The sequence below is a fragment of the Saccopteryx leptura genome, chromosome 8 (assembly GCF_036850995.1).
Source record: "Saccopteryx leptura isolate mSacLep1 chromosome 8, mSacLep1_pri_phased_curated, whole genome shotgun sequence".
Taxonomy (NCBI): Eukaryota; Metazoa; Chordata; class Mammalia; order Chiroptera; family Emballonuridae; genus Saccopteryx; species Saccopteryx leptura.
The window spans coordinates 67,473,023-67,499,842 of NC_089510.1; the positions used below are offsets into that span (position 1 = coordinate 67,473,023).

Genomic DNA, 26,820 nt, shown 5'->3' on the forward strand with positions numbered 1-26,820 from the left:
TTCATTTTGACAACATTTATTGAACATTTATTGATCACCCATCATGTGCCAAGCATCAGGATAAAGAGGACTACAAGTTACTCGCAGCCAAGAAGACTAGTAAATGAGGCAATAACAATTCAGTATAGAAAATGCTAAGCCAGAGATATAGAAAGATATTATAAGAGCCCTTCCATCATCTCCTCTTCCTACTTCCCTTCCTTTCCCCAGCTCTCGTCTCAAGCTCCTGCCTTCATCCACCGCAGAGCCTCTGGGGTTCACTTGCAGCTAACTGGTTACATGGCCCCCTTGCCAACCACAAAATGAAAAGGAGCAAGGAGCCATGGTAGCCTTTGAAGCACGCATCACTCCAATAAGAAAACATATAGGCGGAGAGAGAAGTTTGCAAATGCATCATCATTACTGGTGCTAAAAATAAAATTTGTGGAATGTCTAAATGAAGGGTGGAAGAATGAATAGATGAATAGTTGAATGATTCCGCAGATGATTTAACGAATGAATCAGAGGATGAATTTTCAACCATGAAGCAAAACTGAATTTTAGAGTCTCTAACACTTGTGCTTGTTCACTGAACACCATGTTCCCTAGAAAGTCCTGTACAAAGACTTTTATTCTAAGAAATTAAAATTACCTAAAAGTCCACTGAGAATGTGACAATGCACTTGAAAAAACCGGAGCTGCTGAAGGGAGTTTCAGAGCCCGGGCTCAAAGTCATTTAGACAGGAGAAAGTTGAGTGGCTGCCCCCCATTTGTCTTAGGGATGAAGCTCCCAGCTCCTCAGGCCAGAGCCCTGTGAGGCGACTTAGCTGTTGGAAAGACAGAGCTACAGAAGGTGCTAGGTTCGGGGCTTCCTACTTAACCAAACAGGTGTAACATCCTTATCACTAGCTGGAAAGTTATATGTGAGTTAAATTTCTGTGTCCAATCACCATTTCCATGTTTCCTTCTTAAGAGAGAACTTCAGGGAAGCCTTTTGGTGTTGCAAACAGTTGCATTCTATCATATCTGTTCTGTTAATGGAGATGTGCTGTAAAGAGAATCAGGGAGGAAGAAAGTGTGTGGTGAGGGGCCTGTTCGAACAGCTTAAAGGCCCACCAGGGCTCCCTGGTTGTCTGAGATAAACTGGCTGAAGCTTCTGACATTGGGGTTTAGTCGGTGGGTGAGCTTGACATCACGGTCTGGCTTCATGTGATAGAAACGAAACATGTTGGCTAATTCTTCTGCTCCAGGAAATCCCAGCTTCTCATAAGCTTCTGGGGTGATCTTTAAAAAACAAGTTAAAAAAATTAAAAAATTTTATATTTATTTTTTCAATTTTAGCTCTCATGGAACATAGTTTGAGAATAACTTATTTACTTTAATAATGATATAGACCACAATTCTTTAGCCTAACTCCAAAACCCAAGAAACTTGCAAGTTTTTTTCATAAGCAATTTGACAGCAAACTGACTTTTCTGAACTAATTCTGATCTGAACTTATGTGAAACTATTTATGATCTTTAATGTCCCTTTTAGTGGAAACAGTCATATGCTTTTCTGCAGAGATACTGGTGTGTTTGATTACACGCTCCTACCCTTGCCCTGATGGTGATGTTACACAATACATATAGAACATAACCTATCTAGAAGCTGAAAGATTTGAAAACTGAATTGTTTCTGGCCCCACATCTTTGGATAAGGTACCACGGCTCTCTCCCCCTTCGCCTGACCAGCTTTCATACACACTTCCTGGGATTCCCTCAGCAGCCCTCTGAGATACTTCCCCCTCTCACCCTTCTCACAACGTCAAGACCCCACACTCCTTGGCCCCAGACTCTCCATCCTTTCTTCCCGGGTGACACCCCTTCATCATCATTCCCCTCCTCGATTAGAAATGAGCATCTTGACTTCAGCCACCCCAGACTCTGCCAGGCCCAGACTCAAACGCTGCCCGTCACATACTTACTGAGCTGCCTTCTGTCATCTTCCACTAAACTCACCCCTTGAGTCCCTCTAACACTAACTAGCTCAATAATCGCCCCTCCCCCAAATTAGCAAAACTAATTTCTAACTATTGGATCCAGTGTAATCTGCCTTTAGCCCCCAGAAGTAAACTCTAACCTTGTTATTCCACTTGGCCTTAGAAAAATGTGACACATAAACAACCCTTACAAAACAATGACTGTCACATGCCATTTATAATAATAAAAAATCAAGAATAACATATATACAAAAGCAAAGGAATGGCAGAATAAATTACAGGGCATCTACTTTAAGAATATTATGCTGCCCTGGCCGGAAAGCTCAGTTGGTTAGAGCATCATCCTGAAGCACAGAATATTGTATGATTATTTAAATTAATGTTTTTGAAGAACTTTAACAAAATAGAAAAATGCTTATAATATAATGTTAAATGAAAAAGCTATATATACAAACATATATATACTGGGAAAAGTCTAGAAGAAAATGTGCCAATGTTTCACAGTTACTATCTCTGATAAATTAAAGTACGTGGTTTTTATTTTCTTTGTTTTAAATAAATTTTCTAGCCCGACCTGTGGTAGTGCAGTGGATAAAGCATCAACCTGGAACACTGAGATCGCTGGTTCAAAACCCCGGGCTTGCCTGGTCAAGGCACATGAGGAAGTTGATGCTTCCTGTTCCCCGCCCCCTTTTCTCTCTCTTCTCTCCAAAATGAATAAATAAAATCTTTTTAAAAATAATTTTCTGTATTTCCTGAAAAATAAGTGTTTGTTATTTTTCAAATCAGAAAAATAATTAAAATTTTAGTAAGAAGACTACATTAGGAGCTTGGAAGATGATTTTAGAAATGTCTGTCTCCTTGAGTTGCTCCCTCAGCCTGTAACTTTGATGACTAATATCCCTCAGTAAAATAAAGGATTCTTCTCTGAAGATTTTTTGAAGGAGTTTGCTTTGTTGTGTCTCACTTTCTTAAAGGACCATGTTCCTTTGGGCTTGGACAGACAGTGTCAGCCAGACCCGAGTTCTTAATGGGAGTTTTTCCTCACAGAAGCAGTTAATGCAAACAGGGGAGACGGTCAGACTGCCAAGGCTGGAGTGCCACCTTGTGGCCACATGCATCTTTTCCCAGAGTAGCGTGATGCCTAAGCCTTTTCCCACCCTAGAAACCTGGACAGCATCTTCAAGTCAGACTAATTATGAAGAAGATCGTTAACCATACTGTAGAACTTCCAGCTTTTTTTAATGCCCTAGAACTTTTGATGCCAGAGTAGTTTCCACTGAATTATGAAACAATTTGATGAACCAAAAATAGTCAGAGGCCAGTTATGTGTTTGAAAGATGCTTGAAAGGTCCTGACACAGCCAAAACAAGGTCTACCCACTCCTCTGAGAATAAACACAAACAGCATATGCCCTCACTTCTTTGCCTTTCTCCCCTTCTTCCTTATAGACTTCAGACCCCATGAAACAAAAAGCAACTTTTCTTCTACCCTTCTCTGGTAACAGAGTGTGCGGACAACACAATTAAGTACAGTGTTCTGTCTTGTACTGATCACTGTGACTTCATGTGCCTTAACATTTTCACCCCAGCTCTGCTATAAACTCCTCAAAGGTACATAATGGGCATTTAATATATATGCCAAACACTATGCTAAGCCTTTTAAATATATTCTTTCTAATTTTCACAAGAACACCTCAAGGTAGATGTTATCATCCCACTTCACAGATGAGGAAGCTGAGGCTCAGAGAAGGCTAAGTGCCTCGCCCTATACCAGCGAGCTCTGATAGACTGGAGTGATTAGCAATGAGTGCTTATGAAGAGAGCTGGGTAGTGTACATGAAAAAGTTGTACCTCGGTCTTCAGATTCTAAGTTCTTGCTGCCCAAAAGTAATTTTATCCTAACAAGCTGATTAAACTACAGCTAAAGAAATAAAGGCCATTTGGCTCAGTGGTAGAGCATCGGTCAGCATGTGGATGTCCTGCATTCAATTCCCAGTCAGGGCACACAGGAGAAGCAACCATCTCTTCCCCTCCTGCAGCCATGGCTTTCTTGGTTCGAGTGAGCTAGACTCAGGTGCTGAGGATAGCTCAGTGGCGTCCACCTCGGCACTAAAAAAAATGGCTCAGTTAACTGAGCAACGGAGCATTGCCCCCAGTGGGTTTGCCAGGTGGATCCTGGTCAGGGCGCATGAGGGAGTGTGTCTCTCTGCCTCCCCTCCTCTCACTAGACAGTAATAATAATAATAATAATAATAATAATAATAGAAATAAAACTATAAGAGTGAGACTCAGATCCACCAACACAAGATAGATTTGTGATACTGAAATCCTCTTTCATTTCTTCTGCGAGCCTAAGCTGAACACTGCTTAAATTCATCAAAAGTCTACCAGGATTTGTAATTCAGTGGTGTGTGACCCAAGGACTCTTTGGGTGGATCACTCAAGGTGATAACATTTATGTCTTCTAAAGTACTCACCTTTGCATCTCGGACTTCTTTCCCCCAACTCTTGGACAAAACATCAGCATATTGCTGTATTGTTAGTGCTTCTGCGCTGAGACCCACAGCCTTGCCTAAAAACTCTGCTGGAGAATTAAAAATGCTAGAGACGATTGTTCCAACATCAGCGACAGAGATGCCATCCATTGGTATGTCCCCCATAGGCAGTACTAGTAAAAAAAAAAAAAAAAAAAAGAAGATAAAAACTAATTATATCACATCCTTGGTAAGTCCTACCAACTTAAATTAACCAACCACTTAAACAAAAGGTATAGAAAAGTAATGTAACACCGAGTGGCCACAATCTATGGACAATTGTTACAAGATTTTGTTTGAGAAAAATACAATAATGCCTGGATATTGATTTTTTTTAAGTGACCATTTACTGCCTTGGCCAGATAGTTCAGTTGGTTAGAGCACTGTCCCAAAGCACAGAGGTTGTTGGTTTGATTCCTGATCAGGGCACATACAGTTACAGATCAATGTTCTTGTCTCTTTCTCTCTCTACTCCTTCCTCTTGTGCTAAAATCAATCAGTAAGAAATTTTTTAAAAGTGACCATTCACTAAGTATCTGCTATGTGCAAAGTATGATTAGTTGTATCTCCAATTTAGAAATCTCTGCTGAATTCCAGACTCTATTTGTTTAACTTTCTACTCAGCATACTTACTTGATTGTTCAATAGACATATTAAATTCAGTGTGCCCCAGAATGAATTCCGATGTCCAACAACTTGCTCCCCTGACGGACTTCCCCATTTCAGTTCATGGCAACTCTATCATCTCAGTATCTCAGGTCAAAAGTCTTGGACTGAGCTTAGCACTTTTCTCACACCCCATATCCTTTTCTTTTTAAGTCCTATTTTTAGTATGTCCAGAATCTGTCCATTTCTTACCATTTTCACTGCTACCACCTTGGTCAAAACCACCTTGTGCCATCATCTTTGACTTGAATTATTGGTCTCCTTGTTTCCACTCTTGCCTTTTCATGGTCTTTTTGTGAATCTGAGAAACTAAACTCAGCTCATATCATGTCTTCCCATATCTTCCAATGGTTCTCCATTCCTCAAAACACAAGCCAATGGCTTGCAGGACCAGACCTCTGTTAACTCTGGCCTCACCGCCAACCACTCTCCCTGACCAGCTCTGTTCCAGCCACACCATCTGTTCCTCCTGCCCTGAATGTTCTTCCCCTGCATTATTCTTTCCCACGAAGTCCAGAACCCACCTCCATCAGGTGCTCAGATGTCAATTTCTCAAAGAGGCCCACTGATCAACTTGTTTAAATTTCACATGCCACCTCCTTCCTGCTGGCACTACACATATACCTTACCCTGCCCTATTTTTTAAATATTGTGCTTACCTCCTAACATATGATATACTTCACTTTATCTATTATGTTTATTCTCTGTCTCCTCCACTCAAATCGGAACTTCATGAAGGCAGAGCTGTTTGTTTTGAACTGTTTATTACTGATTCGCCAGCAAATGACTGGTAAATAGTAAGCCCTCAAATATTTATTGAATGAGTGAAACGTAGTGACTGGTTTACTCTTTAAAACAACCTTGAAACATAGGAATACTAGATACTTGCCAGAGGTTATTCGGCCAACCAGCAGCAGCAGTGGGTTCAAACCCTCACGCATCACTCCAAAGCTTGTAACCTTCTGACAAGGTGACACAGCCTTTCCTAGATTCCCAGAATCCTGAGGCTAGAACCCAAAGTAGATAAGATCTAGCCCCAGAACTCTCTTTTTTTTTTTTTTTCATTTTATTTTTTTGTACTTTTCTGAAGCTGGAAACGGGAGGCAGTCAGACAGACTCTCACATGCGCCCGACCGGGATCCACCCGGCATGCCCACCAGGGGGCGATGCTCTGCCCATCTGGGGCGTCCCTCTGCTGCTACCAGAGCCATTCTAGCGCCTGAGGCAGAGGCCACAGAGCCATCCCCAGCGCCCAGGCTATCTTTGCTCTAATGGAGCCTCGGCTGCGGGAGGGGAAGAGAGAGACAGAGAGGAAGGAGAGGGGGAGGGGTGGAGAAGCAGATGGGCGCTTCTCCTGTGTGCCCTGGCCGGGAATCGAACCCGGGACTCCTGCACGCCAGGCCGACGCTCTACCACTGAGCCAGCCGGCCAGGGCACTCTCATTTTTTTTAATGAAGAAACTAAGTCTGTTGACTCACCCACTGCCTCAGCTAGAAAGCAACAGGCCAGGACAAGAATCAAGGTCTTTGAATTTCAATCCAAAGTGACTTCAGGATTAGCAGTCAGGGACTGAATATCATAGTTAGTCTTTTGTAGTAAAATTAGCTTCCTGCTTCAATTTCTTGGTAGGCAAATTGCCTGCTCAGATTAAATTATAATTTTATTTGATGTTTGTAAACATCAAATTTTGAGGCACCCAGAGCTAAGCTGGTCATGACTTTGAAGTTTGCTTTTATTTGAGAGCTGAGATCTTGGGATGAGATGAAAAGCAGTTATGGGGCAGTGGTAAAGAATATGGCTCTGGAGTCAGACTACCAGGGTCCAGGTCCTGGTTCTGCCTTATTAGTGATCTTTGAAAAGTTACCTAATCTTTCTCACCTCAGTTTCTTCATCTGTAAGATGAAAGTAAATAGTATAGTGCTGGGCTCCTCGTAAGTGGTGAGTAAATGTTAGTTGTTCCTAGAGTGGAAATGATACCAGTCTCAGGAACACCTAAGACAGAGTTATATAGACTCTGGGGCCCCAGATGGGACTGGGTGCCAGAAGAAATTTAAGGCATCACCTCTTCACCCGGCCAATCTAACCTATAGATTACAATGTCCTAGTTGAGGACCTGGAAAATGTCAATTAGCTGGCTTCTGACACCTGGTAAGGGCATAGGAAGAAAGGGGGTGGGGTTAAAAAGAGCCATATTACATTTATACATTTATCTATCTAGTCATTTGTTCAATTATTACCCAGGTCACCCGTTGTGTGGCAGGTGCTCTTAGTTATGCCTCTGATAAATCTAAATTATATGCTAAGGAAAAAAGACTGAATTGCTGCCTTTAATACCCCCATAGTCCCTCCACTCCACAGAGCGACCTCGGGCTATGGACAAAGAAAATGTCCCCAAGGGGCAGGGGAATTCCAGCCAGTGGACTGAAAGCTCTGGAATTATTAGGAATCCTTGTTAAAACTAGAGTCTTGGCCCTGGACATTTGGCTCAGTGGTAGAGTTTTGGCCCAGCATGTGGATGTCCTGGGTTAAATTCCTGGCCAGGGCACACAGAAGAAGCAACCATCTGCTTCTCTTCCCTTTTCCCCTTCTCTCTCTCTCTCTTACCTTCCCACAGTCATGGGTCGATTGGCATGAGCACATCAGCCCCGGGCGCTGAGTCGGGCTCTGTGGAGCCTCTGCCTCAGGCACTAAAAATAACTCAGTTGTGAGCATGGGCCCAGATGCGCAGAGCATTAGCCCCAGATGGGGGTTACTGGGTAGATCCTGGCTGGGTGCATTTGGGAGTGTGACTCTCTATCTACCCTCCTATCACTTGGAAAAGAAGGGGAATAAGAAAGGAAAGAAAAAGAAAACTAGAGTCAGGCCCCAGTCCCAACTTACAGACCAGACTCTGGAGAGTCAGACCCTCCAGGGGTTCTGACCACGGCACCCAGGCCAGGAGAAGACTGTCTTGCCTGTTGTCACAGAAGTTCAGATGGATGAGCTAGAAGGGACCTTAGAAGTTGTCTTGTCCAACTTTTCCATTAGACATGAGGAAACTAAGGCTTGAAGTCACATAGTTAACCACTTACATAAAGAGTATCAGGTTGTTAAGATTGGAAGTGAAATCCTTTGTGTTTCCAGTCTAAGAACTAGTGAAGGCAGTCTGACTTCACTTCCTGTGAAGTCTAGAACAATTTGGTATTTTTCTTGGCACTTCAAGCAGAGGTAAACACATAGTAGGCACTCAAATGAGGTATCCCACTGAACTGAGGGAGGAAGGGAAATAGAGGAGGGAGGGAAGGACAGCAGGTGTCCAGTTAACTTTCACTATAAACTTTCACTTACCCAAGGTGTAGTAATCGCCATCAGAGGCTTTCACTGGCTTCCACATGGTGAGAAAGTTTTCAAAGTAAGCTGCCAAGCGGACGCTGGTCATGGGAACACCAATGGACCAGAAGTACTCCTCCACCTCTCCCTTCGCATCAAAGTGCCCAACTTCCAACTTCCCGCCGGTGAGACGTTTGACGTTCTCCAGGCCGCTGTACACCACGTGCTTCAGACCCAGGCGCTTAGCGATGTCTGCCACCATTTTTCCCTAAGGGACAAATGTAAAACTTTATATAGATTGCTGTATTTGCATATGGACAAGAGGGCAGCTGTCCTCCTTCGAGAAGGAGCTCTTCCAGCATCAAAATATATTCAAGTTACCACCCGAGAGTCCACCTGTATCAGCAGGCAGAGGCTTCCCCATGTCAAAATGCTGACCCTCATCAGAAACTAAGAGGCAGCCTGGTGGAAACAGACAGGAATATTTGGTCTCTTCCTCTAAAATATCAGTATCTTTGTGATCAACTGCCACATTCATCTATATAAAGGCTCAGTGCTACCTGAGGAAAAAATATAAGTGTTTTCTGGTAATGCATTATATCTGGACACCGTCTGGATATTGAAAGTACAATGAACACACACATACACACATATATTCTCTTTTTTGTGTTTTAGTTCCAAATTTTCCAAAGCATCTTCCTCTCTCTTTCTTTCTTCTTTCTGTCTATTGTTTCCTTTTTCCCCCTTACAAAACCCCATGTTGCAAGCAGAGGACACAGTTAATCTGTTTAGAAGATGCAGAAAGTGAAGCAGAGTATGACTATGTCCCCCTGGGCTTCACAGTGAGTGAATATCAGAATTAGGACCCAGAGTTCCTAAAGTAAGCTGTTCCAAAGCTTATCACTAACAGACATGTTGTAAATGGAATAATTAATTTAACAGACATTCCTGAAATGGTTCAATCCTGCTCTTAATTTTTTTCTTTCTTTCTTTTTTTTTTTTTTTTTTTTGTATTTTTCTGAAGTTCGAAATGGGGAGGCAGTCAGACAGATTCCCGCATGCACCTGACCAGGATCCACCCGCATGCCCACCAGGGGGCGATGCTCTGCCCATCTGGGGCGTTGCTCTGGTGCAACCAGAGCCACTCTAGCGCCTGAGGCAGAGGCCACAGAGCCATCCTCAGCGCCCGGGCCAACTTTGCTCCAATGGAGCCAGGGCCTCTTAATTTTTTTAATTGTGCCATTTCTGCAAAGGGTGATCCTATCCATTACATTCTTAAAATTTAACCTCCATATTTTCCCCAATTTATACATATATATAATTTCAAATAGTACCATCATTGGGGGGGGGATTAAACTTACAGTAACAAAGACATTCCCTGAGCCTCCATGCTGATAACTGCTCTCCAGAAGTAACCACTTTGATCTCTTTTAGCTGTTTCTTTATTTCTTTTTCTTCTATTTTATTTAGAAAGTTAAATTTAATGGGGTGATATTGATCAATAAGAGTACATAGGTTTCAGGTAAACATTTCTATATTATTTGAACCATTGATTATGCTGTGTACCCATGACTCAAAGTGAAATCACTTTCCATCACCATGTATTTGTCCCTCTTAATTCCCCTTCCTTACCCTGTTTCTTTATTTCTAAATAACATGTTTGTACTTCTAATTCTTTTTTTATAAATAAATTTTTATTAATTTTAATGGGGTGATATCAATAAATCAGGGTACATATATTCAAAGAAAACATGTCTAGGTTATCTTGTCATTCAATTATGTTGCATACCCATCACCCAAAATCAGATTGTCCTCTGTCACCTTCTATCTAGTTTTCTTTGTGCCCCTCCCCCTCTCTCCTCCCCTCTCCCTTCTTCCCTCCCCCCCCCCCCCATAACCACCACACTCTTGTCCATGTCTCTTAGTCTCGTTTTTATGTCCCACCAATGTATGGAATCATGCAGTTCTTGGTCTTTTCTGATTTGCTTATTTCACTCCGTATAATGTTATCAAGATTCCACCATTTTGTTGTAAATGATCTGATGTCATCATTTCTTATGGCTGAGTAGTATACCATAGTGTATATGTGCCACATCTTCTTTATCCAGTCTTCTATATTTTTTTTACAGTGATTAAAGCCTTTAAGCAAACTCTTGGCCAATACAACAAGAATTCATAAAACAGTAGTGTCCTTAACATGTTCACCAAGTCCAAGTTTGTACTTCTAATTCTTGAGTTCTTTCAGTTTAAGATATCAGCTACTAAATTCCTACTATGAAAGATAAGCCCTCATCTCTAGTCTTCTCTCTCTCACACACAGACACACACACACACACATACACACACACACAGTCCACCATCACCATCACACATATATACAATTCCCTTTTTTTCATATTTCCAGCATCATAATTTTAGATCAATAATAAGAGATTACACACAGCTGAAGCTGAACCATGTAACATTCTATGGTTACATTTATTTCTTCTACAAACTTTTCTTTTCCCTGATGTTAATCATTGTGGGTTTATTTGCTGATTTCTTTAGTTCTTCTTCTATGTGTACCCATTACTGATTTCTCCCCAAATTCTCTGCCAGAAGTATAAATACACCCATTACATTGCTGTTCTTCCCTTTTCATTTCAGAGTCACTCTAACTCTGTTGTGTGGTGTCCTTCCTATGCCATCTGCAAACAAAACGGGGAGCATCTAATGACTGGCTCTACTGCACCGTCACTCTCAAACCTCCAGGGTCTTGAGATGTGGGTATTTGTTACACAACACTGATGTCACAATCAGAGATGTCGCCAACAGTAGTGGAAGCACTTATATTTCATAATACAAGAGAGATGTGGAGTAAGGCTTGTATTTTTGCCCAACCTGAAGGCATACCCCCTTCAAGAAAGGGCAGAGCAGCCAGGAGGGTAAGAGGAAAGTACATGAAGGTGTTCCCACCTGGCACACTTCTTTCTCTTTGCTGAAATCATCCCAGAAGTTGGTCACCACGAAGACCCCATAGGCGCCTTTCAAGGCGGCCTCCACTGAGGCTTCGTCATTCAGGTCCCCTCTCACCACCTCGGCGCCAAGGCTCTGCAGCGCCCGTGCCTTCGGTTGAGTCACATCCCTGGTCAGCGCTCTCACAGCAAACTGTTTGCTCTCCAGAATGGCCTTGGCCACTGAGCCACCCTGAGCTCCTGCAAGATTAGAAAAGAAGAAATAGACGGAAATGGCGCCGTGAGCAGCGCGTCCGACAGATCTCCCCAAAATCACAACAAATTTATCAACTAGAAACAGGAAAATTTATCTTCGGAGCAAACTGAAAGCAAAAGGACAGTTATCACTCGAATCTGAGAGACGAGTGTGTGGAGGAAGCTACCGCAGGGACGTTCATTCAAGCCGCGAGAAAGTGCGCCTGTGTAAGTCATCCCGCACTCGGAAGCCGCCGCCAGCCGCCACGAGCAGTGCCCGGGTCGGTTGCAGAGCGAGCGGCGAGCAGCCGCTGGCGCGCTCCCGGTCTGGTTGCAGACCGAGCATTGCAGACCGAGCACCGGTAACGTTCCCAGCGGCCCGCGCACGGGGAGCGGGAGAGGCCCCAGGGCGGTATTCCCTACTTGGGAGATTCTCTCCGTGGGCGGGGCACCTCACCCAGCCATTCAAGCTAACAATCAAGCGTTGGGGGAGGGGCGCGCGCAGGCAGCCTGAAATACCTTCGGGAGCACAGCTGCGACCCAATTACTAAAATTAACTTAACCCGTGAAATCTGCGCACCTCGGTTCTAATTGATAAGATCAATCTCAGTTCACCGACCCAAGACAAGAGGCGTGATATTTTTTGGTGCCTCTCGCTAAAGGGGCGGGGGCAACTTCTGATTGATAGAGCCTCCATATTCAGGGATAAACGCTAACAAGAAGGACTTGGCAGATAATAAGATCTATACCACACTAGTCGCAAGCAGAGACTAGTGCCTCTTCTTACCGGCCAAAACAGGCTACAAAGTGTGGAAAGCCTGGGTTGAGAGGTCCAACGGAATGCTAGGCGCTGAACAATCACCTTGACAACAATTGACTCCCACCCCCGCCTGATTACACTGGAGGCCCTGACTGTCAGAGCCCTTCCCAGAGCCTTGCACTGAGTGGGGATAGAGTGGGGATTTCCCAGCTCTTTGAGCCTCTTACTCCCCAGGCAGAAGCAGTGGCAGCCTTGTGGCTGGATCGCCAGGCTGCTGGTTCGGGAGGGGGGGACTGGGAGAGAGAATCCACGAAGGCGAACTCTCTCGTCGTTAGACCCTGCAGACGCTGGCAGGCCTTGACTACCAGCAAGACTAAAGCCAATTGTGTGACATTGCCGTAGAACCCCATCAACTGCAAGTCCCTGCCTGGGTGTGGCGCAGGGGCAGGGCCTGGGGTGCAGAGTTGCCGACCGGGAAGAGGGAGAGAGGAGAAGGAGGAAGAGGTTGACATCTCAAAATCAGGAAAAATCCACAGACTTTGCAGCTTGTTCCACTGTTGTTTTTTTTTTGTTTTTTTGTTTTTTGTTTTTGTTTTTTTTGTTGTTGTTGTTGTTTGTTCCTTCTATCTTATTGCCTTTATTTCCTCCACCTCAGTCCTTCTATTCTCTGCCCATCTTATGCTTCCCTTTTCTTGAACTACACTACCCATAAGTGTTACATTTTATTTCTCTTCTTCATCCTCACCCTCCTTTGGGGTTATACTCCAGGACACTTAATTCTCACTCTCTCCTCTTTTGTTTTTTTTTTTTGCCTTATTTTGTTTTTTTCTCTTCCTTTTTTATTTCTTCCTTCGTTTTTCTCTTTTTCTTATTTTTTCCTTTCTATTCGTTTTTTCTTTTCTCGTTTTACTTTCCTCCCATTTAATCCTCAATCACGAACAAATTAGTTAATTTGGGACTCAAGGTTTTTTTTGGCTTTGTTTTTCTTTTTCGGTTTTGTTTTTGTTTTTTTCTGGTTGGTTTGTTTCTGTGGCATTTTGGGTCCTCCCAACCCAAGGTCTCCATTGTATTTGGTCTTTGCTCCACTTAATACAACGTATTTTTACTTATTATTTTTATTTTTTCTTCTTTATTATTCCTTTTTTTGTCCTTTTTTCTGGTTCCCTCTTGTCCCTCTCATTATATCTCTTGGTTGACCGTCACCCGCAGGCAGATCAACTTATGCTTGTCTAAGATTTTCTTCCCTTTTTTTTTTTTTTATATATATTTTTTTATTTTTTTTATTTATTTTTTTATTTTTTGCCCCCTTGAACTCTTCACCGCAAACCAGGCCCTCCATTATAGGCACGATATTTCCCTGAGGAGGGGAGAGGAGGGAAGGAGAACAAAGAAAAAAAAAGGGGGAAATAATAAATTATTACTGCTTTTTTTTGTGGGGTGTTTTACCCTTTGTTTTTTTTTGTTTTTTTTTTTTGTTTGTTTGTTTTTTACTTTTTACTCTTTATTAATTCTAATTAGTGCTATCAACAAGACCACCCTCAGATGCCAATAAGAAAGAGGAAATCGAATATTATGGATACAAAAGAAAGAGAGGTAACACAAATAGATGTGGAAAAATCTATGGAGAAAAGACTTAACATATTGGAAGCCTTGGAGCTAAATGACAGAGAATTTAAAATAGAAATCTTAAAAATACTCAGAGATATACAAGAAAACACGGAAAGGCAATATAGGGAGATCAGAAAACAACTCAATGAACACAAAGAATATATTACCAAGGAAACTGAAACTATAAAAACAAATCAAACAGAAATGAAAAACTCAATTCACGAGCTGAAAAACGAGGTAACAAGCTTAGCTAGCAGAACAACCCAGATTGAAGATAGGATTAGTGAAATAGAAGACAAACAACTTGAGGCACAACAGAGAGAAGAAGAAAGAGACTCAAAAATAATAAAAAACGAGAAAGCCCTACAGGAATTATCTGACTCCATCAGAAAGAATAACATAAGAATAATAGGTATATCAGAGGGAGAAGAGAAAGAAAATGGAATGGAGAATATACTCAAACAAATAATAGACGAGAACTTCCCAAGCCTGTGGAAAGAACTAAAGCCTCAAATTCAAGAAGCAAACAGAACACCGAGTTTTCTTAACCCCAACAAACCCACTCCAAGGCACATCATAATAAAGATGACACAAACCAATGACAAAGAAAAAATTCTCAAGGCAGCCAGGGAAAAGAAGAGTACAACATATAAAGGAAGGCCTATTAGATTATCATCAGATTTCTCAGCAGAAACTCTACAAGCTAGAAGAGAGTGGACCCCAATATTTAAAGCCCTGAAAGAGAGGAACTTTCAGCCAAGAATACTATACCCATCAAAGCTATCCTTCAAGTATGAAGGAGATATAAAAACATTCACAAATACAGAAAAGATGAGAGAATTTATCACGAGAAAGCCCCCACTCCAGGAAATACTAAAGGGGGTTTTCCAACCAGATTCAAAGAACAAAAGAAAACAACACCACAAGTAACAGCTCCACCAAGAACACAATAAAACCAAACTTAAACTGTGACAACAAAGGAAAAAGAAAAGGGGGGAGAGAATGGAGATTAACAGTAGCAAAGGACGATGAAGTGCAGAAATACTTATAAGATAGGGTACTACAATGAATATGGTAGGTACCCTTTTCATTACTTAATGGTAACCACCCTAGAAAAAACCACCACAAAAACACATGACTTAAAAAAGGTAGCAACAGAGGAAAGAAGTATGGAACACAAACAAACAGAAACAAATGATAGAAAAACAAAAGAGAAGAATCAAACTAGATACAAAACTAACAGAAAGCAATTTATAAAATGGCAGTAGGGAACCCACAAGTGTCAATAATTACACTAAATGTAAATGGATTAAATTTACCAATAAAAAGACACAGAGTAGCAGAATGGATTAAAAAAGAGAATCCAACTATATGCTGCCTACAAGAAACACATCTAAGCAACAAGGATAAAAACAAATTCAAAGTGAAAGGCTGGAAAACAATAGTCCAAGCAAACAACACCCAAAAAAAAGCAGGTGTAGCAATACTCATATCTGATAATGCTGACTACAAGACAGAAAAAGTACTCAGAGACAAAAATGGTCACTTCATAATGATTAAGGGGACACTGAATCAAGAAGACATAACAATCCTTAATATATATGCACCAAACCAAGGAGCACCAAAATATATAAGACAGCTACTTATTGACCTTAAAACAAAAACTAACAAAAATACAATCATACTTGGAGACCTCAATACTCCGCTGACGGCTCTAGATCGGTCATCCAAACAGAGAATCAATAAAGATATAGTGGCCTTGAACGAAATACTAGAACACCTGGATATGATAGACATCTACAGGACACTTCATCCCAAAGCGACAGAGTATACATTTTTCTCTAGTGTACATGGAACATTCTCAAGAATTGACCATATGTTGGGCCACAAAGACAATATCAGCAAATTTAGAAAAATTGAAATTGTACCAAGCATATTTTCTGATCATAAAGCCTTGAAACTAGAATTCAACTGCAAAAAAGAGGGGGAAAAACCCACAAAAATGTGGAAACTAAACAACATACTTCTAAAAAATGAATGGGTCAAAGAAGAAATAAGCGCAGAGATCAAAAGATACATACAGACAAATGAAAATGAAAATACGACATATCAGAATCTCTGGGATGCAGCAAAAGCAGTAATAAGAGGAAAGTTCATATCACTTCAGGCCTATATGAACAAACAAGAGAGAGCCGAAGTAAACCACTTAACTTCACACCTTAAGGAACTAGAAAAAGAAGAACAAAGACAACCCAAAACCAGCCGAAGAAAGGAGATAATAAAAATCAGAGCAGAAATAAATGAAATAGAGAACAGAAAAACTATAGAAAAAATCAATAAAACAAGGAGCTGGTTCTTTGAAAAGATCAACAAAATTGACAAACCCTTGGCAAGACTCACCAAGGAAAAAAGGCACAGGACTCAAATAAATAAAATCCAAAATGAAAGAGGAGAGATCACCACAGACATCATAGATATACAAAGAATTATTGTAGAATACTATGAAAAATTATATGCCACCAAATACAACAATCTAGAAGAAATGGATAAATTCCTAGAACAATACAACCTTCCTAGACTGAGTCATGAAGAAGCAGAAAGCCTAAACAGACCAATCAGCAGGGAGAAAATAGAAAAAACTATTAAAAACCTCCCCAAAAATAAAAGTCCAGGCCCAGACGGTTATACTAGTGAATTCTATCAAACATTCAAAGAAGACTTGGTTCCTATTCTACTCAAAGTCTTCCAAAAAATTGAAGAAGAAGCAATACTTCCAAACACATTTTATGAGGCCAACATAACCCTCATACCAAAACCTGGCAAGGATGGCACAAAGAAAGAAAACTACAGACCAATATCTCTAATGAATACAGATGCTAAAATTCTAAACAAAATACTGGCAAACCGAATACAACAACATATTAAAAAAATAATACATCATGATCAAGTGGGATTCATCCCAGAATCTCAAGGATGGTTCAATATACGCAAAACGGTTAACGTAATACACCATATCAACAAAACAAAGAACAAAAACCACATGATCTTATCAATAGATGCAGAAAAGGCTTTTGATAAAATACAACACAATTTTATGTTTAAGACTCTCAACAAAATGGGTATAGAAGGAAAATATCTCAACATGATAAAGGCCATATATGATAAACCATCAGCCAACATCATTTTAAATGGCATAAAACTGAGGACTTTCTACCTTAAATCAGGAACAAGACAGGGTTGTCCACTCTCTCCACTCTTATTTAACGTGGTGCTAGAAGTTCTGGCCAGAGCAATCAGACAAGACAAAGAAATAAAAGGCATCCATATTGGAAAAGAAGAAGTAAAGGTATCACTTTTTGCTGATGATATGATCCTATACATCGAAAACCCGAAAGACTCCACAAAAAGATTATTAGAAACAATAAACCAATACAGTAAGGTCGCAGGATACAAAATTAACATACAGAAGTCCATAGCCTTTCTCTATGCCAACAATGAAATATTAGAAAACGAACTCAAAAAAATAATCCCCTTCACGATTGCAACAAAAAAAATAAAATACCTAGGAATAAACATAACAAAGAATGTAAAGGACCTATATAATGAAAATTACAAAGCATTGTTAAGAGAAATCGAAAAAGATACAATGAGATGGAAAAATATTCCTTGTTCTTGGATAGGAAGAATAAATATAATCAAAATGGCCATATTACCCAAAGCAATATACAAATTTAATGCAATTCCCATCAAAATCCCTATGAGATTTTTTAAAGAAATGGAACAAAAAATCATCAGATTTATATGGAACTATAAAAAACCCCGAATAGCCAAAACAATCCTAAGGAAAAAGAATGAAGCTGGGGGCATTACAATACCTGACTTTAAACTATATTATAGGGCCACGATAATCAAAACAGCATGGTATTGGCAGAAAAATAGACACTCAGACCAATGGAACAGAATAGAAAGCCCAGAAATAAAACCACATATATATGGTCAAATAATCTTTGATAAAGGGGCCAACAACACACAATGGAGAAAAGAAAGCCTCTTCAACAAATGGTGTTGGGAAAACTGGAAAGCCACATGCAAAAGAATGAAACTCGACTACAGCCTGTCCCCGTGTACTAAAATTAATTCAAAATGGATCAAAGACCTAAATATAAGACCTGAAACAATAAAGTACATAGAAGAAGACATAGGTACTAAACTCATGGACCTGGGTTTTAAAGAACATTTTATGAACTTGACTCCAATGGCAAGAGAAGTGAAGGCAAAGATAAATGAATGGGACTACATCAGAATAAAAAGTTTTTGTTCAGCAAGAGAAACTGATATAAAAATAAACAGACAGCCAACTAAATGGGAAATGATATTTTCAAACAACAGCTCAGATAAGGGCCTAATTTCCAAAATTTACAAAGAACTCATAAAACTCAACAACAAACAAACAAACAATCCAATAAAAAAATGGGAAGAAGACATGAATAGACACTTCTCCCAGGAAGAGATACAAATGGCCAACAGATATATGAAAAAATGCTCAGCTTCATTAGTTATTAGGGAAATGCAAATCAAAACTACAATGAGATACCACCTCACCCCTGTTAGATTAGCTATGATCAACAAGACGGGTAATAGCAAATGTTGGAGAGGCTGTGGAGAAAAAGGAACCCTCATTCACTGTTGGTGGGACTGTAAAGTAGTACAACCATTATGGAGGAAAGTATGGTGGTTCCTCAAAAAACTGCAAATAGAACTACCTTATGACCCAGCAATCCCTCTACTGGGTATATACCCCAAAACCTCAGAAACATTGATACGTGAAGACACATGTAGCCCCATGTTCATTGCAGCACTGTTCACAGTGGCCAAGACATGGAAACAACCAAAAAGCCCTTCAATAGAAGACTGGATAAAGAAGATGTGGCACATATACACTATGGAATACTACTCAGCCATAAGAAACGATGACATCAGATCATTTACAACAAAATGGTGGGATCTTGATAACATTATAAGGAGTGAAATAAGTAAATCAGAAAAAAACAAGAACTACATGATTCCATACATTGGTGGAACATAAAAATGAGACTAAGAGACATGGACAAGAGTGTGGTGGTTACCAGGGGTGGGGGGAGGGAGGACAGGGGGAGAGTTAGGGGGAGGGGGAGGGGCACAGAGAACTAGATAGAGGGTGGCGAAGGACAATCTGACTTTGGGCGAGGGGTATGCAACATAATTTAATGACAAAATAACCTAGACATGTTTTCTTTGAATATATGTACCCTGATTTATTAATGTCATCCCATTACCATTAATAAAAATTTATTTAAAAAAAAAAAAAAAAAAAAAAGAAAAGAAGAAATAGAAGAAGGATCGGGGAGAATGCTCACTAAAAAATAGTTGGTCCAGAAGTCCTGTTATTTGGAGTACAGCTGTTGTAATAATCACTTCAAGAGGCATCCTATGGCTTGCAACAGTGGTTTTCAAACTAGGTTTCTCGCTGCCCAATCAGAGGCACCTTTGCAAAATCCAAGGGTGGGGGAAGAAAGAATGGGAGAGTCCTGAGCCAACGGGGAGGCCAAATGAGCAGGCTTCTGGACCCTCTGCCACAAAGTCAACTGGGAAAATCTAATTTGATCTAGATATAGATTTTATTTTGAGGTTCTTCACACAATTCTATTTTCAAAACAGCTTCTTATTTTATATTTTTTTAAAAATTAAAAACACGTAATTTTCTTTTTATGGCATTCAGAGCCATTGATGATAGAAGCATCACTTGCTTAATTTATCTACTCTACAATTATTTACTGAATGCCCTGTGATATATGCCAGATACTGTGCTTGGTTGCTTACATTTGCAACCCTCCATCATACTGGTTACCTACCTGTCTTGAATATTGTTTGTGTGCCTTCAGATCTACCTTCACCTCCCCCACCCTGTTTAGTGCCCTGGGAACCTGACCTGTATGGACTCCATCAATGGACTGTCTTGTTCTCAGGTTGGGTCTAGCCAATGACAGGCATCAGTAGAAGACCCAAGGGCAGGAAGAGAGGTGACCATCTCCAATGTGCTATTCTCCCCGGGTTGTGGTCATCTCTCATACCCTCTGCTCCTTCCTCCTGTTTCTTACTTATTTGTTACTGGTCTCTTCCCTTTCTGCCTTTATTTTTCCTTAGCTTCTTTGAGAAAGTGTGGCACTTGTTTCTTGTGGAAGCCCAACTGATAACCCCATAGGGCCTACCATTCAATGAGCTCTGCTTTTGTTTTGTTTTGTTTTGTTTGTTTGTTTTATTTGGGGTTTTTTTGTGTGTGTTTTTTTCATTTTTCCGAAGCTGGAAATGGGGAGGCAATCAGACAGACTCCCGCATGTGCCTGACCGGGATCCACCGGCATGCCCACCAGGGGCAATGCTCTGCCCCTCTGGGGCATCGCTCTGTTGCATCCAGAGCCACTCCAGCACCTGAGGCAGAGGCCCCAGAGCCATCCTCAGCGCCCAGGCCATCTTTGCTCCAATGGAGCCTCGGCTGCGGGAGGGGAAGAGAGAAACAGAGAGGAAGGAGAGGGGAGGGGTGGAGAAGCAGATGGGCGCTTCTCCTATGTGTCCTGGCCGGGAATCGAGCCCGGGACTCCTGCACGCCAGGCCGACGCTCTACCGCTGAGCCAACCGGCCAGGGCTGAGCTCTGCTTTTGTAAGAGGAGCTTCAGCCAAAGTTTAGTGCTCTAGTAGTAAATATGAACGGACAGCCAAAGGTCACCAGATATTTAAAGAAAGCCTCTAACAAAACCAAAATAAACAAACTATTAAAAGGAAACAGATGCAGTGAATAGAAAAAAATTTAAAAAACATTAATATCTTCAAAGACTGGAGAAAATTTTGCATTCAGAACACTATATCTGCATACTGTACCAATATAAAAGAGGAGGGGGAGAGAAGGAGAGGGAGTATTCAGGAGAGAAGATGAAACACTCAGAAAAAGTTGGAGAAATCTTTCAGAATTAAAAGGGGGAAAAACACAAAGAAATGGAAAATAGGTAAGAGAAAACAGATCAAGCCAAGGGAATTCCAGAATGAGAGAATAGAAATAATGGGCATCTGGGATTATCAAAGAAAATAATTTCCCAGGGTCCAAGGATATCAAATGAGCTACCAGATTAAAGGGCCACTGAGTGTCCAGCACAACTAATAAATAAAGTCCCACATTATTACATAATTGTGAAATTTCAGAACACTGTGGATAAAAAAAAATCTTACAAACATTGGTGAAAGGGAGTCAATTCAAAAGTGGGGGACATATCAAATCTACCACTGTATGAGTGGAAATTGAGACTTTATGTAGTTTTTATAGGCTGTGATGTTTCTTCAAATAAATCTCTCTTATAAACCAAAAAAAAAAAAGCACCAGATTTCTTTATAATATTGTAAACAATAGAGTAATGGCCTTTTTTTTTTTGAGGGGGAGGGGGAAGAATTAATTTCTATCTAGAACTTTAAACCCAGTCAAACGATCAATTGATTCTGAACATTCTACATAAAGACATTTGCAGACACTCAAGGTATCAAAAATTTAGCTCCTATGTGCTCTTTCTCTGTAAGCTACTGGAGAATGTATTCTAGCAAAATTAAAAAGTAAAGCAAGCAAAAAGAGCCAGGAAAGAGAAACCAAAGCCAGGAGAAGGGCAAAGAGAATTATTAGAATAATAGGGAAGCAAATCCTAAGAAGATTGAAATAGAAAAATGTAGCATTCCATTAGGGAGCTCTCCATAAAGGAAAAAAACAGAACCAACAAATTAATTAATGTATTTGCTCATTTTGAGAGAAATCATCCAGGATTATTGAAGAGATTAGAGGAAAAAATGAGTGATAAGTGCAAAGAAAACTAAACAAAAATAAAGGCCATTATTAATTTCAGGAAAAGAAAAAATTATGTGAGAAAAGAAAGTGCTCACTACATGGCTGAATATGAACAATATTACATAGTCATAATAAAAGTCCACATTAGTTTATCATCCATATGAAAAACAGAAATTGTTATAAATTACATGGGGAGGGTGAGAAAAAGGAAGAATGTGTTTGGGGCTGGGAATATAAGAAAGCTAAAATCAATAATATCTAAAATTTAAAAATCAAGAAATAGCATATTATTTAGAAATATGGAGACAAATACCAGTAGTAACAGAAGAGTTAAATGTGGAAAGGGTATGGCAGGGTCTGTTGGGTTCTTTATAAACCTTGTAAGGCTATCAGACTTCTAAAACTATTAATTGCATATCTATAAAAACAACAATTTAACAAAATTTTGACTATATTAGTTTGCTAAGTCTGCCTTAACAAAATTTCACAGATTGTGGTTTAAACAATTGCAATATATTTTCTCAGAGTCCTGCAGGCTAGAAGCCCAAGATCAAGGTGTTATTAGGTTAGTTTTCTCCTGAGACCTTCCCCCTTGTTTTGCACATAAAGAAGCTTCTCACCGTGTCCTCATATGGTCTTTCCTTTGTGCACTCTAGCCCCTCCTGTCTCTGTCAAAATTTCCTCTACTTTTTTTTTTTTTTCTTTTTTTTTTTTTTTTTTTTCATTTTTCTGAAGCTGGAAACAGGGAGAGACAGTCAGACAGACTCCCGCATGCGCCCGACCGGGATCCACCTGGCACGCCCACCAGGGGCGACGCTCTGCCCACCAGGGGGCGATGCTCTGCCCATCCTGGGCGTCGCCATGTTGCGACCAGAGCCACTCCAGCGCCTGAGGCAGAGGCCACAGAGCCATCCCCAGCGCCCGGGCCATCTTTGCTCCAATGGAGCCTTGGCTGCGGGAGGGGAAGAGAGAGACAGAGAGGAAAGCACGGCGGAGGGGTGGAGAAGCAAATGGGCGCTTCTCCTGTGTGCCCTGGCCGGGAATCGAACCCGGGTCCTCCGCACGCTAGGCCGACGCTCTACCGCTGAGCCAACCGGCCAGGGCAAAATTTCCTCTTCTTAAAAGAACACCAGTTTTATAGGATTAGGGTCCGTTCTCATGGTTTCAGTTTTATACAATTGCCTCAGTAAGGTCCTATCTTATTTAGAGGTACTAGAAAGTAAGGCTTCAATATGTGAATGATTCTGGGGAGATACACAATTCGGCCCCATATCATCAACTATTGTAATTATTTCCTTATAACCCTCCTACTAAACTGGGTTCTACAGATAGAAACTGTTTGCTCTTCATCCCTGTTTCCCAACCATGTACTGAGACTATTCTCTGGCAAATGCAAGTTTTCAACATCCATTAAGTGGAATGGATGAATTAATGAATACATGCATTAAAAGACTGAAATCTCCATGGTCTCAACTCTTAGCTTTAGAGACAGACAGTCCTGCCTGGACCTGTATGAAACAACAAGAGAAGCTGGACCAAAACCAGGGCTGGCCCTCTTAATCACTCCCACATTTAATGTGCTACTAAGACCGAAACCAGGAGAACTCATCCATCTTGGCCCTGTTCCTTTAAATAAGCAAGACATAACCAATAAACTTATCAGCCCCAAAAAACAGCCCCCAGGGCACCCATTTGGACAGACTCAGTTGTCCCAGACTCTCCTCGCTTATTCTGGATTGTTCCCTCTTGGACCTAGTTCCCTTCCAGGGGCTTCCATGTTGAGGGCAAGATCAACATAAAAAGATGTCCAAACCAGTAGAGAATTTTTATAAGAGTTTACTTGAGCCTTGGCAAGGTGGCTCAGTGGATGGAGCATCATCCCAGCACAACAAGGTCTTGGATTTGATCCTCGGTCAGGGCACAGATGAGAAGACACCAATGAGTGCACAACTAAATGGAACAACAAATTGATACTTCTCTTCTTTATCTCCCCCTTCCTCGCTTTCTCTTTTTCCCCCTACTTCCTCAAATCAGCGGGGGCAGAAAAGAGTTTATTTGAGTGTTCACTTTAGCAGCATATACACTAAAATAATTTGAGCCAACTGACAACATATGTCAGGAAGCAAGATCTCAAATGCTCTACAGAATAACGGTTTTGCGGTTTCTTTTATTCATTTGAAATTAAGGAGGGAAAGTAAGGAAGACTACATGAAGGTGGCACAAAGCAAGACAGGGATTAGATTATAGGATAGGTAACAAGATTATATGCTCTCTTAACAACAAAAATGTACTTCAATAGAGGATTGTATAAAGAAGATGTGGTTCATATATACTATGGAATGCTACTCAGCCATAAGAAATGATGACATAGTATCATTTACGGCAACATGGATGGACCTTAATAACATACTGAGTGAAATAAGTAAATCAGAAAAAAACTAAGAACTGTATGATTCCATACATAGGTGGGACACAAAATTGAGACTCATAGACATAGATAAGAGTACAGTGGTTACCAGGGGTAGGGGAAGGGAGGAGAGGGAAGAGGTGGAGCGGAGGGAGAGGGGCATAAAGAGAAACAAATATAAGGTGACAGAGAACAATTTGACTTTGGGTGGTGGGTATACAGCATAATCAACTGTCCAAATGATGTGGAGATGTTTTCTCTAAATATGGGTAGTCTAGTTGACCAATGTCACCTCATTAAAATTAATTGTTTAAATTAAATAAATAAATAAATAAATAAATAAATAAATAAATAAATAGATTATATGCTCTCTTGAGGGAGGTTATTTCAGAAGTATGTTAACCTAGATACACAGAAGCAATGGACAGGGCTAGCTTAAGGCAAAGATAAGCCTTTTACTAAAGAAGGTATATACCTGGGGCATGACTACCCACCAGGACCTACCCAGTTAAGAATTTATGATCAAATCACCCTAGAATGAGGTTACTTTCCATAGAACCCATTTTTCGTCCACAGTAGTATTTGAATGACAAGCACTATTCAGAGTTTGACGTGCAAACACATACACAGGTAACGGCTAACACATGTCCCTGTAAAATTTAACTAGGCATCTTATATTTTTATCTGCTAAATAGGTAACCCTACTTCAAACTCTCAAACACACCCAGAACACAGCAACAAAACTCGGGACAACGCCTGGGCATTAAGTAATCAGCCCATCCCCTTAGCTAAGGAGGAAGCAACTTTCCTTACCTCTGACACATCTAATCTGGTTCCTCCAACAGCCACGTTCAAGGCTCTTATTCAACTGCCTGCTCTGGATGCCTAGGCAGCAACTCAAGTTTGGGACTAAAATGGAGCTCCTGAGCTTTTCTGATCTGCTCCCACTAAGGTCTTCCCATTTCAATGGATCACAACTTCATCTTCCAGCTGCTCAAGCCAGAACACCCTTAAGTCATTGTTTACTCCTCTTTCCTCACCTCTTGTCTGGGTCCATCAGTGAACCTGTCAACTCTCTTTAACACATATCTGGAATCTGACCACTCCCCACCACCGCATTGCTGCCATCCCTATCCAAGCTGCCATCCTCTCACCTGGATTATGGCAGCATCCTCCTAAAAGATCTTTCTGCTTCAGCCCTTGCCTCCTACACTCTCCTCACAAAACAGGAGCTAAAATGATCCTTTTAATATAGACATCATATTAAGTCATTTCTCTGTTCAAAATCCTTTAATGGCTTATTACTTTCAGGAAGAAACAATATTCTTACCTTCACCTTATACAATATCTCCATTTACTTTTTTTTTTTCCTTTTAAAGTCAATATCATACCTGCCTGTTGGTTTTTGCAAATCTATTTCTCACTTCGCCCTGCTTTAGTCCTTTGCTCATGGAGTTTATATTGTAATGTGGAAGACAGGCAGTAAGAGAAGTTGGGGCGGGGAGGCTGACAGACAGCAGCTGGGTCAAGCAGAGCTGCAATTTTAAATATGGAGGTCTGAAAAATGTTCACAGAGAGGGCGACATCTGAGCTGAGGCTTGGGTGACATGAGGGACAAAGCAGCATGGATAACTGGAGGAAGATTATTCTAGGTTGAGGGGGCGGACCATGAAAAGGAATTAAGGTGGGAGTGTGTTTGAGGAACATGTAGAGTAAGTAAAGGGGAGGGTAGGAGATTGGGGTCCTTACTTGGAGTGAGGGGGGCTTTGGAGGATTTTGAACAGAGGCAAGTCATGATCTGATCGTTTCAAATGAATCATTGGGAGGCTGAAATGAGAGCAGATTGAATGGGAGCGGCCTGATTTGATCATTTTGCAAAGATGACTCCAGCTGTAAAGAACAAATTGTAAAGGAGACAAAATTGAAAGCAGAGGCAGCGATTAAGAGGCTCAGGCAGCTGTCCCAGTGAGAAAAGTCACTCAGCACATTCTCCGAACCCCCACCCACTCCACACTTTCAGAATCGCTGGAGGGCATTGGTCAGCATGTCGCTATCCTCTACAAATCCATGGGTCTCTCACTCTTGCTCCTTGCACTTGTCGGAAAGTGAGCAGAGAAAAGTTTCCAGCACATAACTTATATTAAACTGGAATATACAAACAAGTCGGTACATGTTGGAAAAAGAGAGAATGTCAGTTTTCCTTGTCCTGCTGAGATAATTTCTGACAAATAAAATCAAATCACCCAGCCCCTTTACCACATCAGAAGCTCAAACAATAGGACACTTTTCTTAATTTCCTCCAAAAGGTTGTTGTTCAGCCCAAGCTGGCAGCTTTGAAGATAAAAACAAAAGTAAGCAAAGTCAGCATGCACTTTAACAGTAAGGAGTTATTTACCTGTTGCTCCAAACACTGCAATTACTTTCTTGCTGGTCATATTACTGGACAAAGAAAGTTCGTGGAGTAGCCAAACTTTTCTCAGGCAGCGACAGCAGCTGAAATAGTTCCTCTTTCAAGCATGAGTTATA

The 26,820-nt window shown here is 40.9% G+C and overlaps 1 protein-coding gene across 1 annotated transcript; it reads right to left on the reverse strand.

Annotated features, from left to right (window-relative positions):
- LOC136379869 (nmrA-like family domain-containing protein 1) lies at window positions 1-26,820 on the reverse strand. The gene is made up of 5 exons (XM_066347520.1): window positions 26,690-26,820; window positions 11,427-11,665; window positions 8,490-8,739; window positions 4,440-4,630; window positions 1-1,263 (listed from the first exon to the last, which is right to left on the reverse strand). The coding sequence occupies exons 1-5, from the start codon at window positions 26,727-26,729 to the stop codon at window positions 1,084-1,086; spliced, it is 900 nt and encodes a 299-aa protein (XP_066203617.1). The 5' UTR covers window positions 26,730-26,820; the 3' UTR covers window positions 1-1,083.

What these genes read in the sequence shown, in the direction of transcription:
- LOC136379869 (XM_066347520.1), bottom strand. Translation starts at nt 26,729, where the DNA reads ATGACCAGCAAGAAAGTAATTGCAGTGTTTGGAGCAACAG. An exon ending in AAGAGAAAGAAGTGTGCCAG is followed by an intron (nt 8,740 to 11,426) that starts GTGGGAACACCT and finishes TTTGTCCCTTAG; the next exon opens with GGAAAAATGGTGGCAGACAT. An exon ending in AAGAAGTCCGAGATGCAAAG is followed by an intron (nt 1,264 to 4,439) that starts GTGAGTACTTTA and finishes TGTTTTTTAAAG; the next exon opens with ATCACCCCAGAAGCTTATGA.